A 14977-nucleotide genomic window follows, 5' to 3' on the forward strand; every position below is an offset into this window, starting at 1 on the left:
TAATTGCCTATTTTTTTATAATTTTGAGTAATATTCTGAATTTATACGCGTCTTCGTTTTTTACGTTAAGTCAATAAGGGCTTTTTCTTTCAACCCAAAACCGAAAAACCGACAAAGTGGTCGTTAGACCTAACCAAACGAAAGGGTTCCGTCCGTCGTTTCGACTACCGTAATATTAAAGTTACTATGGATCACAATTTGACTTCGTAGATTTTCTAACTGATTTCAACGTAGTGAAAAAAATAAAAAAGTGGCCTTCTACGAAGTGCAAAATTCGCACTTCATATCTAATCTTCGTAATAACCTCTCTACTTCTAAATATATATTTTTTTTCTATCCATTAATTTAGCAGGTATGGACTGCTGGATGGATTTTTTTTTGGATATTTAAATATTATCTGATATTTTAATATATCTAATTTTGCTGTAGGTGTATGCGGCGGTGATCACTTACCATCAGGTGAACCCCATGCTCATTTGTCAGCTATTTGATTAAAAAAAAATCTTGGCCACATAAAAAGGTGAACGTGACGAAACTATTGTGTTACATTTTTGGTTACGGAACCCTAAATATGCTGTAAAATTTTATCTAATACCCACCGTACATTTTTAAGAAAATGGTGTCGAATCGAAATTCTTTCTTGAAACTGTTTAGCAACTGGCAACTATTACAATAAAAAACACACAATTATAAAAAAAAAGTGACACACACGCCATAATGTAAATTGCTTCTGGATTTGGCGTTTGAGTTAAAATTTTACAATTTCGTGTTAAAAGTTAATGTTTTGATGGATAAAAACGGCATTTAAAATGTCCAACGTTAATATTGGTGAGAGAAACGTTTCTATCCTTGACTTCAATGTAATGATCTTTCAGGGCAAAATTTAGGTTGTACCAATGGATTCGAAGCCATTTCGCTATATTCTTTTTGAAATAATAATTGAAAATGTTCTTCTCTACGTTATTCTTACACCTTAAAATCGTAAAACAGTGCAAGTGCATTGAAATCTTTTGATTGTAAAACGGTCGATGTGTCGTCGCCATAGTTGAGTCTTCTTACGGTTTACGAAGTCATTGGTTCTGGGTTGTGTACGTACTGTTCAGTAAGGATGTATGGATATCTGTCATCTTAAAATCTGTTTGTTTATAGTTTCTTACAAATCAGCGTTAATTTCTACATACGATCATTTTTATAACGTTGTAAAAATGTTCAAGTAATTAAATCTACCAAAGTTTTGATTGATGTAAACAAATTGTATAGGAAAAAAGTTACGTCTTATCTTACGGTCGTTTGTAGGATTCAATTATTTATTTACTTCTTAATTTGTGTGTTTAATATTATTTCATTAGGGTATTACTTTTTTGTTTCAGGCTAAGCATTTTGCAATGGCTCAATATTATCAGATTGTTGGACCAGGACGCTCATTGACTCTAGAAGATCTACAAAGATACTGTCCTAATATATGTTTGGTTAATCAAGATGATCAGCAGTATTCACAACAACAGGTAGATGTCAAATATGTCATATTGACCATCAGCTTCCAGTTGAATTCTAATTCAACATTTTAGTAACAAACCCACTACTGTCTACCTATGAAGGTAACATGTTAGTAGATTCTCAGTGTGACATTCTTGAACTATCTTTTTTTATATTTTTGACTTCAGTACATTCAGCTACATTTTTTTAAATATTAAATTACTGATTTTACTACATATACACAAACTATGTCACATACTTACATACATATTACTTAATGATCCAGTAAAGTCAGTAGCAGAAGTAGATGAGCAGTTGTGGTGCTCTAAATGATCTAAACATTCTTATTACCTTGGCAGTAGTTGTGTGTAGATTATTTTGAGCAGCGTAACTGCTCTTCCACTTGACTACTACTACTATACACACATCGCTTCAGGATGTCTTCAAATTTGTTTGGAATATTTCAGGAGATTATTGGGTTAATTAGACTGAACACCCCTTGTAATGGTTTTTCATCATATTTTATTTTTTGACTTAAATTAAGTGTACTGTACCTGCAGTTACACTTGGGAACATCTATTGACCAGAGTTAAAAAATCCTGTTAAACATGTACAGAGATATTCAGTCAAAACTTACCCAACCATTTCATTAAATTTGAAGACTGACCCCCCCCCCCGTTTCACCATTCATTGATTAATCTGTTTGTTTTTTCTGAATAGACCGAAGATGGTTTCACATTTATCTAACAAATAAAATTTATCCATGAGTGGTGAAACAGGCCCTTATTTACAAAATACCTGCATTCTCTAGGTGGTGGTTCAACCGGCAGATCAGCCAAGTGATATCATAGTCAGTGAAGGTGTGCAGCAACAGCTAGTTGTTGGTGATGGTCTGCAATACCAGCAACAATACATCATTCGCCATGAACCCCCGCCCCCACCTCCCCCCTCAGATTTTCAACAACAACAGCAGCAGCAACAACAGCAACAGCAGGCTTTACATCGTCACCAAGTAAGTACTTACATAAGACAAAAAAGAATGGTAAATTTTTTATCCCTTGGAACCCAGCTGATACGATTGTGCGGGTTAATTACATTTGAATTTGAATTTGAGATAGATTGTACCATCAGCCAAATATGTGGTCTACCACCCTAAAGTTGATAATCGTTTGCATGTCATAAAAAAATAATGCCAATAGACGTGTCTGTCAACTTGAAAGTTAGACTTTAACAACATATTTGTTTGACAGGAACTTGTTTAAAAATTGATAGACCACTTATTTGGCTGATAGTACATAAGGTCTTAATTTCGAACTTTACATTTATTGTACATATAAAGTCCATTTTCGTTACTCTTTTCATACTCGGCTGGGTTCGAAAGGGTTATTAAAATTATAGTGTGTGATGTATACACACACCTGCTTATCTATCAGGACTTAAACAACCATTTTTGTTAGTACACTTTCCTTAAATGTGTGATTCCTCAAAGAGTACACATCCTTAGAAAGTCTACTTTCTTTAAAGAAACCATATCTAAAAAACATAACCCTCCTTCAGGCAGTTGGATAAATAACTTGCCAAATGTGGGTCTGTTTGTCTTCTGCAATCCATAAAAACCAGTGTTAACAGAACCCTGCTTCTAAGCAAAATCTGCCCAATGTGGGTGGGATATTGGTTTGTGAGGGCTACCCTGAATTTTCAATTTAATTTATTTTATATTTTTTGTTCCTGCAGCAGCAATAATAGTAATGCACATTATGTGTAATTTTCAGCTGTTACATTGCAGCCCTGTAATAAACAGACAGATGGTGCAGCAAAATTAACAGGTTTCCATTTGTCACCCTTCCAGTATGGAATTTTGATAGGGCACTTTCTCAAATGTTGTGCCTATAATTGCCACATATTGTTTATTTCAGTTTTTCTTTCAAATTGAAATCTTTTGACAAAGACTACAGTTCCACAAAGTGTGCAGCTCGATAAAAAGTATATTTCAGGAATTTTGATAAGTGTACTTGGGAAATCTTTCTTTAAGTGTGGAGTTTGACCAAAGTGCAACTTTTGAGTAAGGTCACATTTCGTGAAGTGTGTATTACAATCCTAAGCCACTATTATTATTGGGCTTTATTGTGACTTGCCTTAGCCTGTGACAATGTTCTGCTAAATGAGCTGGTGTGTAATGCTCCAAGCAGTGAAGTCAATTTGCTGTTTGAGACTTTTGTAATAAAAGTGTGTTTATTTATGTAACAAATAATTCATGACTACTAAATTTTATTCCTGGATTTCATAAAATAATTGGACTATGTAAAAATAATTGTGCTTGTATGCCATGGTGATTTCAAAGCTTTATTTTTTATCAAAAAGTTTGGATTGCTGGAATGCAATAACAATAATCTGATCTAATTTTGACTTGACTTCAACCCTCTATTTCAAACTTCTTTGGATTTACATGAAATATGATCTTGATAACTGGGATAATTAAAGTATATATAAAATACAAGTTGTGTGTTTATATACAATTTATTTGTAGGTTTACTACACATCCGATTTACCAGTGGATGCTCAGGTTGTGTTGCAACAGGCTCAGCAAATCATTGATGCATCTATGATGCAACAGTCTTCTACCCAACATCCGCAACATGTATGTTGTTCAGTACTTGTGCATTTCATAGGCCATATTTAAGAACCTCTTAACAAGACCTGTACTCCAAGTAGATACAAAATAAACGCAATACTAGATATAGTCCCAGCTTAGCATGATCTTATGTTATCTTCTGTTTTTTGATAATTATTTGATCAATTGAAATTTAAATATTGATATAATTTATGTTATTATAATTGAGTTTTTGATGCATTTGTAAATAACATAGAGCTTTTTTCAAGGATGCTTCTGTAAATAAAATTATACATATTAAAATTGGTTGCAGAGGGCTTGGAATATTGTTAACAGCATTTTGTAGGATTCACAACTAACCAAAATTATGCCTACATAATGTCTCTGGGGATAAATAAAAAAAAATAGATTTGCTTCAATGTTTGTTGTCATGTGCATTGATTAATTTATTTTCCAAATGTATAATTATAATTACTATTAATTCAACAAAGTGCTTAAGGTATTGTATTATCTTGAACAAAATTATAACAAAATCGTATTTTTTTAAAGCTTTTGTTATTTCTTTAACAGCTTAATTGAAATAAACGTAAATACTAAAATCATTTAGCAAGTTTAATTGAATTTAATGCAAACTGTAATTAATCTTTGTTTTAATTATATTAATAATTTGTATTTGCATAGTAAAATTATTATTATTATTTATTTCATGGAACTGAGATATCATGGAACTATTGGAATTATTTTGTATGCCATGAAAGTGAAGTTTCAGTAGTTCTTTGATTTGACACTTTAGAGTGGGTAGTGAAATTAAACCATTTTCTTGTCTTCCTTTTTTGTGTAAAATATTGTAACATATATTTGCAAAGTGATAGAATTAAATGGAAACTTTTGTTTTAATAAGTAGTAATATGCATTTTAGTAGTGCATTTATTGCATTTCTTCTCTGATGTAAGAAAGTGCTTTGCTTGTTCATGGTGCCTTGTGTCGTTAATTAGGATCGGATGATGAGTATTTTTTTTAAGTAAATTATGTGATATAAGAGAAAATAAGATATGAATATGTAGTGGTAATTTTTTCATGAGCAATGGTGTATAATTAGATCACCACTACATATGCATAAAATGTTCACCTATGATATGCTTACACTATTGCACTACTGTTCTCTCATGTACCATCAGCCAAATTATGTAGTCTACCACCCTAAAGTTGATAATCGTTTGCATGTCATAAACCAATAATGCCAATAGACGTGTCTGTCAATTTGAAAGTTCGACTTTAGCAACATATTTTTTTGAAAGGAACTTGTATAAAAATTGATAGATATTTGGCTGATGGTACCAATTTTTTTTACAGTCGCCGATACTCTTCATTAATCTATTTTGCACCTTGTCACATGTTCATAAACAAAGTTAACGCTCATTCTGTCTTTAGTTTCCCTGTGAGTGAAGTATATACAGGATGGAAAGTTGAGATGGTGCAGCAAGGGCAGCTACTAGATCCCTTGCTGCTACGCGAAAATGCTCTTAGTAGACCTTTACTAACTTTTTGAGTGATGACAATCGACATTCACAGATTTTTGATAAAATGTACTGTCAGCGAAAAAATCTACAGATTTGACTTTTTATTTTAATGCCAATCGGTCCCATTTCTATAAAGGATTAAAACACTCTTTGAGACAAACTAAGGTTAGAGTACTAGAACATCCACAAATCAAAGAAAACTTTTTCCATACAGGTAAAAGTTAGTAAAGGTCTCCTAAGAGCATTTTCGCGTAACAGCAAGCGATCTAGTATCTGCCCTTGTTGCCTCATCTCAACTTTCCACCCTGTATATATATATTTATTTCTTACTAATATTATAAATGCAAAAGTAACCCATGTCTATTACATCTTCACGCTTAAACCGCTCAACCAATTTAGATGCAATTAGGTATGGAGATAGTTTAAGTTCTGAGAAAGGATGGTTTTGTCTCGGAAAATTACATGGCTCCCGTGGGATAGTGTAAACGAATACTTCGCAGACGAATTCGCGGCCGCGGGCAACAGCCAATCTTCAATGTGAATGTCCTGCATGTGTAAAACAGTTTGTCCATGTATTATAGTATCTTCTCCATTTAATAAGTTTGATTATTATTTTTACTCAAATTATTGCAATATCTAGATTTCAATTCAGGGTCTTACTAAATGATTAATGTCGCTGCTTTACGTCATTTGTATTCGTGGTGTAGAGAAAACTTGTCGTAATTAGTAAACAAAGTTACGGAAATGAATACAAATGTAACTTGTTACTGTGTAACTCATAGTATTTGTGGCCTGTACCACGCTTAGCTATATTTCTTTCAAATATTATTTAGATACTTGAAATTCTCATTCATATATTAATTTCGTATATGCTTTGAAAGTAAATAGTATCAACATGTTTCATGTCCTCCATACATATCGTAAAATTTACTCCTCGATTTCAATATTAATTCTTTTGTTTATTTTTATAGTCTTTTGTAATTTGAGGCTATGGGTTTGTGTACTTACATCTATTTGGATACTTAGACCAATGCATAGGTACTGACGTTTTATACTGGTACTGACATTTATTCGATTCTTGATAATGCGGTCACAATATTTTGGTATCCAAATAGATACACTGGACAGTGAATGTGTTAATCTATCACTTTCTATTACACAAATAAACAAGCCAAATCAGCACTTAAATTTGTTACTAATGTTGAATTTACACGTAGTTTACTGAAAATATCTGACAATGTTCTAACTCGAGTGGTTTAGTTTTATCACTTTTTTTATCTTTACTAATTATAAATTAGCTGGTGGTGTTTTAGACGTTATAACATCGCGATATATCTATCATATTCTAGGGTTTCCTGCAGGTGTTATGTCATTCGTCATCCACATTATTACGCATTTTCCTTATTACGCCCGTTTAGCAATACAGAAGGTGGCAATCTAAGGTGTAACTGTGTTCCCAGCTGGTGACTCCGGCACATGTGCTATCTCAGCCGACTGTGATCCATCCGGCCCAGCAGCCGCCGCCGCAGCCGCCACCTCAGCCGCCGCAGCAACATGCACCTCCTGTAAGACATAAGGGCATAATGATGCATGCCTGAGCATCCTGGTCACACTTCCATCCAGGTCCTACTATACTTCGTTTTTTTAGCATTAGAAATAAGGTAAACAATCTTGACGAGTCTTTTTATTGAAAAATGTTTTTAAAAGAACAGTTACTATTGCTTATGATACCAAAAGCATGTAAATGATCATATGTCCTTGCTAATGGTTACACATTTGCTGTGACTTATTTTTCAAAAGTGTTTTTCAATAAAAAGACACGTCAAGATCGCTTACCTTCTTTCTAATGCTAAAAAAAATGAAGTATAAGTCCTGTCCGCTGAACTGCTCCTATCGTGCCCTTTTCTTTTCTGCGCCTCATTCCAATCGATAGTCGTTCGATTCGTATTTCGGGAGACTTATCCCAGTCCTTTATTCCACTCCTCTGCCTGTTCTAAACTTGTGTAGCAAATCATAGTCAATCTGTATTTTTAGGAATTTTCATGGGAATAATATATAGTGGTAATAATATGTAGTAATATAAATCTTAGAACTTCAAGAGTTTGACTTAAGGCCCAGTTCACAATATTCTGGTAACATGACCTAAGGAGTCCGCATTTTATGCTGCGGCGGGACCATTTCGGGCACAAGCAAATAAGTATTCTTAATTTTTTTTTGTATTTTGTATTCCCATTTTATTTTATTTTTTGTTGTATCTATTATTTATATTTTTTAATTTTCATTTTCATGACATTGCGGGGCAACAAAGCTAATCACGACAACAACAAAGAGATTGATCGAGCACCACAGTGTCATGCAACTGGAATAATGTAAACAGGGCCTAATGTTTCACGCGAACAGGCCTAGTAGGTATATAAATATTTATTTATTCACAGCAGCAGCAGCAGCAGCAACAACAACAACAACAACAGCAGCAGCAGCAGCAACAACAACAGCAGCAACCTCAGCCCCAACTGCCGCGGACACCGTCACAGCTCATCCAACACTTGCAACAACAGCATCAGCACAACATCCACATGCAACAGTTGCAGCAACAACAGCTGCAACACTTGCAGCAACAGCAACACCAACAGCATGTACCTGCGCAACAAATACAGCATCAGCAAGTTGTAATGCATGCGGGATATATTAATCAAGCTGTGAGTAGATTGCTTATTTTATTATCCTTATTAAAATTTATTTATTATGGAGATAACTTGTTTATCTTTGTACAAAACTCCCTCCCTCTTATATTTTTTTTTCGTGTGCGGTAATTTTGCTGAATCAAACCTCTTTAACCTATTAACCATCCTGTGATGTGATGACGATAGCGGTACAAAAGGTTTATCTCAGGCCAGTTTCACATTAGGATGCTAGCAGCACGTGTCGTCGCCGTTGCGCTGTCGCGCTGCTAACCCCCAATGTGAAAGTGGCTTTAGCTATCGCAGTTGGCTCATGGAAGAAAAAAAATTGTGTTAAACATACATAATCAACTCTGCAAGAGTTATTTTATCTCAATTTAATCGCGAGTGAACAATTTTTCTATTATACATAACTCTTTATGGCGAAACTGATGAACCTGTATTTACATAGATTAGCATAATATGTTTAGTGTAATAAAAGAAATGTTTGTTAACACTACAACAAAGTCTTGGGTCGCAAACAGACTGAAGCAAGTGTCAGTGTCATTAATTCTCGCGAATTTTTTGAACTACCCACACGTCTAAATGTCGAACAAATTCTGTGACAATGTTAGTGTCTTGTGTTATATTGCAGCAGAAATGTCCCAATTTGGATGCTATTCTATAATTGAACTGAACTGAATATGCTAATTAAACATGAAAATGTATTCTTAGGGTACGCCAACCCGTCAAGCGCCGCCGAAACTGTTGAATCAGGCGCTCAACAGCCCGGGAGGGGTTACGCTTGTCCGGGCCCCGGTCCGGACGGTGAGGCCTCGACGGCCTGCCATTAGGCCTCCGATGGCGGGGCCCCCGCTGCAGGTTCCTGCGAGACTACTTAACCCTCAGCATCAGCAGGTATATTAATTAATGATACTGTTCCTCCTATTGCGATGCTGCAATAAAAAGTTGTTTACGAGTAGATTGGTGGAAGTGCAAATATTCAAAAGAAAGAAAACATTTTATTCGTGACAACTACCGTGTGCATCGTCATTTGACGCTAGTGTGCATCTTGCTTGCATCCTGAGTAGAAAGGAACGAAACTGTGTTCACGGTACCGAAAAGTATCGTCATGCGGCAGTATTATTTTGTGAAAATAAATACTAAATCAGAAGTATTTATAAGTTGGTTCTTTTTTGTCGTTATAAAATCACCACTAATTTGTCGTTATACTAAAATCACCATTAATTACGTAAGAGTTACTACATAATAGATTCCATTATAACTTTCACAGTACATCCACCTTACCTTTACCATTACTAGACACTGACAAAATGGTCCTCCAATAGACAGACCCATATTTATTTTTAAAAACAACAACAACAACATGATATTTACATTTTATACTTAACATGATATCAACATGATATTTAATTGAAATAATATGATATTATGTAATTCTATGGACATTTAAAAGACATATAAGTAAGACATTCAAAAAGCTGTTTACTAATGCTGTATTCTGACGGCAGAACATTGCAGTAATATTTTCTATGATTTTCAATTTATACACTACAAATAGTTTATAAAATGCAAGCAGGGATTTAGGGTATCATTACTATACCTATACCTTACTTCTCTGTATTTTTTTTTGGAATGTTATTTCCAACTTTTTATTTTATTTATTTTTTACTACCAATAAATTAGAACGCACCGCAGGGCAATGCGGCGGTGAACCAAGCGAACGTCCGCGCGGGCGTGGCCAACGCTCGGGCGCCGCGCCCCGCGCGCCCCGCCTCTCCGCGCGTTCTTAACCCGCACGCGTCGCAGACGCAGCACCGCCCGCCGCGACCCCGTACCCCGCTGTTACAGGTAAACCTGCATATTTACTAGCGCCGCTATCATCAGCTCTAGACAAAAGCCATAAAACCATGTTTCGAACCTCTCGCTCGCTCTTGAGAGGTTATGGATCTCTCGCTCGCAAGTCACTGCAAAGTGCAAGTGAGACATCCGATAACCTCCCAAGCGCGAGCGAAAGGTTCGAATTATGGTTTTATGGCCCCAGAGCTCAAATGATAGTGGCGCCAGTATAGTATCTAAAGGTGCTGATGAACTTGAGTGTTCAGTTGTTATGGGTATTCTCGAGAATGTTACAATACTGGTAAAGGGTCACAAAATAGACGGATGCGTTTTAACGAGCATTTAAGCGAAACGAAAAACTTTGCTTCGAGCTTTCGCCTTTTACTTTTACTTTGCATTTACTGGTATAGTTGTTTAGTACGCGTGACTCCTATTGCTAGGAGAACTGGGCCTCTGGGGTTTACTCCCGTCCGGCGCACACGAAATTCTTTATTTAATAAAATAAATCAAGCCTTCGCTTTTACTTTCCTGCTTGTATTGTAAACCTGTACTATACCTGAACGGAACCCTTCTTTGGACCCCACGTGCGTCGATATAACACCCGATTAGGTAATTTTTACTGGTACCAAATTCCTAAAACTCTACTGCATATCTTGATTGTAATTTCAGCAGCAACAACACCAGCAGCATCAACTGCCACCGCACGTCGGCCAACTAGTTGGGCAACAGGTGCTTAGTCAGCAAGTACATCAGCAACAGTTCAACCAACTCAAGCTATCCACGCAACAGGTAAAATATGAAACTAATAATTAAAACGGTCCAACTCGTGTAAGTCCGGAAACGATACGACTAGTTTCGATCTTTTCGGAAGTGTGGCACATGCCCTGCGCTGGCAGCGGGGAGAGTTAGGTCACAAAACAGATGATACAGAAGTCAATCACTTGTATGTACCTACTTCAGTTTTCATATCTACGCTCGGCGGTCGCTCTAGGGTTGTCAACTATGGCTTATGCACATAAAAACTATAATGGTCACTACCACGCCACTGCACTCTTATTATAAAATGTTGTTTGATTTATTGTTGAGAATGAAACGGGAAGAATGGAAATATAAATGAATAATAACTAAAGTATATTAATTTTAATGTCATTGTTAACCACTGGTAGCTTAAAAAACGACAATTCACCGTTTAATGTTGAATTTAAACAACCGTCCACTGAACAGTTACAATAACAGTTATTGAATAACTTTTTTTTTGTTGCTCCAAGATATCGTGTCAGTGAGCAGTGTCTATGTGTGCGTTGCTCGAGCGCACTTTGTATGTAGATTGGATTCTTGGCCTATCTGTTTTGTGGTTAGGTATTTAGTGCTGCTGGCTGGAGTATCCTCAATATTATTACCCAGCATACTAATGCATGTCCCAACTGCTAACCTGGGAGCGATTAGCTTTCACGCAGTTGAGAAAACCCAGCTACTATCCCGGTCTTGGACACCGTGAAGATCTTCCAAAAAGAACATAATTAATCAGACCGTTTTCGAGACTTAAAAACGTAAGTTGAACCGTTTTAAATATTAGTTTATAAATCATGTCCGCTAGAGCTTAATAGTTATTTATGTGGCTGGTGCATAATGAGAGGCATTAAAGTACGAGTGTGATAATAAGATCACACGAGTGTTTTAATGCCTAATTATGTATAGCCGCATACATAACTTTATCTACATGCATATCATAAGTTTTCTATAATATGTTCAGATATGGCCTGTATTTTGATTTTGACTTTGACTTTGACTTGACTTTGACTTTGAATAATAATTATTATCTACATGCATGTCATAAGTTTTCTACAATACGTACAGATATGCATTGTTAAAAAAAGTGTTACCGATACTTTAATGTAAACATTAAGATGCACTGTACTTTAATGTGAACATTAAGATGCACCCGCAGATACCAGGTTTCTTAATAAAGGCCATTTGATAGTCGTTTCTGAACATATAATAGGGAAGTTATGATATGCATGTAGATAAAAAGTAATATAAAATAGTAGATTGTACAAGGGACTATAACAAGCCATAATGACATGAGATGCTTAGCCACCCGGCTCGGGTGGCTATAGTTCGAGTGGCATTATGGTTGTTTAGTCTCGCGTTAAACACTCTACTTTTAACTTTGAATGCAAGAAAAAAAAACAAATGTTCTGTTCAAAGTTACAATATTACCTTTTTAAACGTACGCTCGACTAATGGACAGGCCATCTGTTCAAAATTCAAATAGCAAAAAATTTGTTTGCGTGGTTTTTAAATGCTTGCATATTATTTAGCCAAAATTGAAAACTATTTTAAAACTAATTGGACTATGCATAATAAAATGAATGAATACTTACCTAATATAATTAAATAGATTCATATTCGTAATCATTAAATGTGTTTTACGAAATTAAATCGTATTTTTTTTATATTTCTACAGTTGTCATTTTGAGGTTACTTCCACGCCCTAAAAGTCCTCCATTCACAAACACCGTGTTGACTGTTTAGGGGTTTCCAACGTAAATTAAAAAAAAAACTAATCCCTAGAGAATAAAAAAGAGCTTTAGTCCCGATATGCAGAGAATAAAGTAACATTTTATGAGCATGAGAAGTGAAAAAGTAATGTTGGTCTCGCTGGATCGACCATTCGTTCGTCAGCCGAGTGGACCCGCGACTTAATGCAGCATGCAGCACTAAAGTCTATTCATTTGATGTAAGAAAGTACAACAATCCGTGACTCTTTTGTTGGAAACAAACAAAAATAAAGAAATATAATGTCTTAACGCATTTTTCATTGAAAGGATTGCTCGTTTTATTAATTTTGAAAAAGCAAATGGTTGTTGATTTTAGGAAAGACACGAACAAGATGTAGTCCAAATATGTTGGATGTACCCATTACCGTTATTTCTGAGTGATTGGTGGCTTATTCATTTCTTTTTCTGTGTTTACAGCAACAGATCCTATTAAATCAACAGAACCAGGCCCTCGGCACACCCACTCGCATCATAACGCAACAAGGAACCATTGTGACGCAAGGCAACCAGTCTATCATGCACCATAACGCTGTGCAACCGGCGAACCCAAACCCACCCTTACCTCAACAAAACACCCTCACTGTGATACCGCAAAGATCATCCCCGCACCCACAAACAGCTCAAGCACAGGCTAAAAAAGTTGTTGTACAACCGAACAACGCCAATGATATGGACGACCTAGAAGAAAGCATTACGGCTGCTATACTAACTAAACACACGGTCAACGAGCCCACTATGAGCGTGCAACAGCAATTTCATTCTGCATCGCCTTCGATACGACCGCAAACATCCGTGGCTCAGCATCAGCAGATGGCCTTCAGTCCCCAGCTGGCGTATCAACAGCAAGTGCCGTATGATCAGCATCAACAACACCAACAACAGAATTTAAATCAAGTTTTGATGGATACGGACTCGCTTGAAGACGAACGGCAAGTGTTGACACTGAAGAATGGACAGAGGATTACTCTAGCGGAATACAAACGGATCCATCAGCCGATACGTATGCCGGGTCAGCAACCGCAACCACAACAGCCTAGGTAGGAGTTCTTGTTTATGTGTCACAATAAAACGAACGGACATCTTAATCGTTCATAATCTAGTTTTTTAAATATCTTTCATAATAGATATTACAGAGGTAACACACATCTTAAACCCAAGAGAGAGAGGCTTTCCAGATTTAATTTGAATGTTTATACAAGTTTTACACAAGTGTTTCTCTACAGGGATAATGGACGACAAACATTAGTGAGAAGTAAAGAGCAGCAACGGCCTGTGCAGAGGGTACCCCCCATGCAGTCACAACAAGCACCACAAAATGGTATGAAATCAAATTGTGATCATAATTTACTAGTACCGGACTAAATATTCCACTAAGAGATAGAAGCGTGTGTGATGTAAACATTTCACCAACTATATACTCAGCGCCGTATATAGATTCCAAAAAAAACTACTCATCTGTTGCCAATGAAATGAAAAACTTTTGCATCGGCAAGTTTTAACTTTTCTAAATAATGTACAAAGTAAATTATTTATACATAATTGTAAGGCTAAAATTAAATGCAACTGCATAAATAAATAATTTAATGTAAATATTAATTTTACCAACAGATTGTTAGAAACTGTTTTGTAGAAGAAAAATTCATATAACGGTGGTAATTCTTCAGGTTTACACAACATTTGGATAATTTATTGAATCAGGCGTTACTTTGCGGAGGTCCATATCAATGAACTAAAATAATTTCCTTGCTCACCCGCGACCTTACGATAGCTAAGCTTATGCAAAATATGCGTGTTCATGCAGTTCCTCCACCTCCACACTGTAAGAACACACACAAATCACACAAACCCATCTATCACCACCACCACACTACACTGACGCGTTTCGAACTCAACCAGAGCTCATCTTCAGAGTGACACAACCGTACACCATGCTACCAGTTGTTAGCTATCGTAAGGTCGTGGGTGAGCAAGGAAATTCTTTTAGTTCATCAATATTTGGATACTATATTAATCTCATCATTTGTGTATATACTATTTATTGATATTTTTGATATGCACATAAAAATATTGACAACAAATAACGTATGGAAAACTATGGTAAACACGGCCAAGGGCTACCATGACATCTCCAATTGTCACTTCATTCGGCATCTGGGGGACTACCACGAAATTCGAAAATCGAAGTTCGTATCGTATTGGTAGTGTCCCTCTGACTCGTATTAAATAACTTAAGCGTCAGACGGATGGCAAGTTACGAAGTTCGAATTTTGCACTTCGTAGTATGGCCTG

The 14977-nt window shown here is 36.0% G+C and overlaps 1 protein-coding gene across 1 annotated transcript in view; it reads left to right on the forward strand.

Moving 5' to 3' along the window:
- Positions 1-668: 668 nt before the first annotated feature.
- LOC141433341 (uncharacterized) overlaps positions 669-14977 on the forward strand; it is a gene marked incomplete in the record, with an annotated part of 36574 nt that continues 22265 nt past the window's right edge. The window contains 11 exon segments of the mRNA XM_074095331.1: positions 669-828; positions 1371-1505; positions 2288-2488; positions 4004-4114; positions 7068-7172; positions 8043-8306; positions 9003-9185; positions 9975-10139; positions 10797-10916; positions 13106-13725; positions 13912-14006. Of these exon segments, the coding sequence (XP_073951432.1) occupies positions 1386-1505; positions 2288-2488; positions 4004-4114; positions 7068-7172; positions 8043-8306; positions 9003-9185; positions 9975-10139; positions 10797-10916; positions 13106-13725; positions 13912-14006 (1984 nt within the window).

This window comes from Choristoneura fumiferana, chromosome 12 (assembly GCF_025370935.1).
Source record: "Choristoneura fumiferana chromosome 12, NRCan_CFum_1, whole genome shotgun sequence".
NCBI classification, from domain to species: domain Eukaryota; kingdom Metazoa; phylum Arthropoda; class Insecta; order Lepidoptera; family Tortricidae; genus Choristoneura; species Choristoneura fumiferana.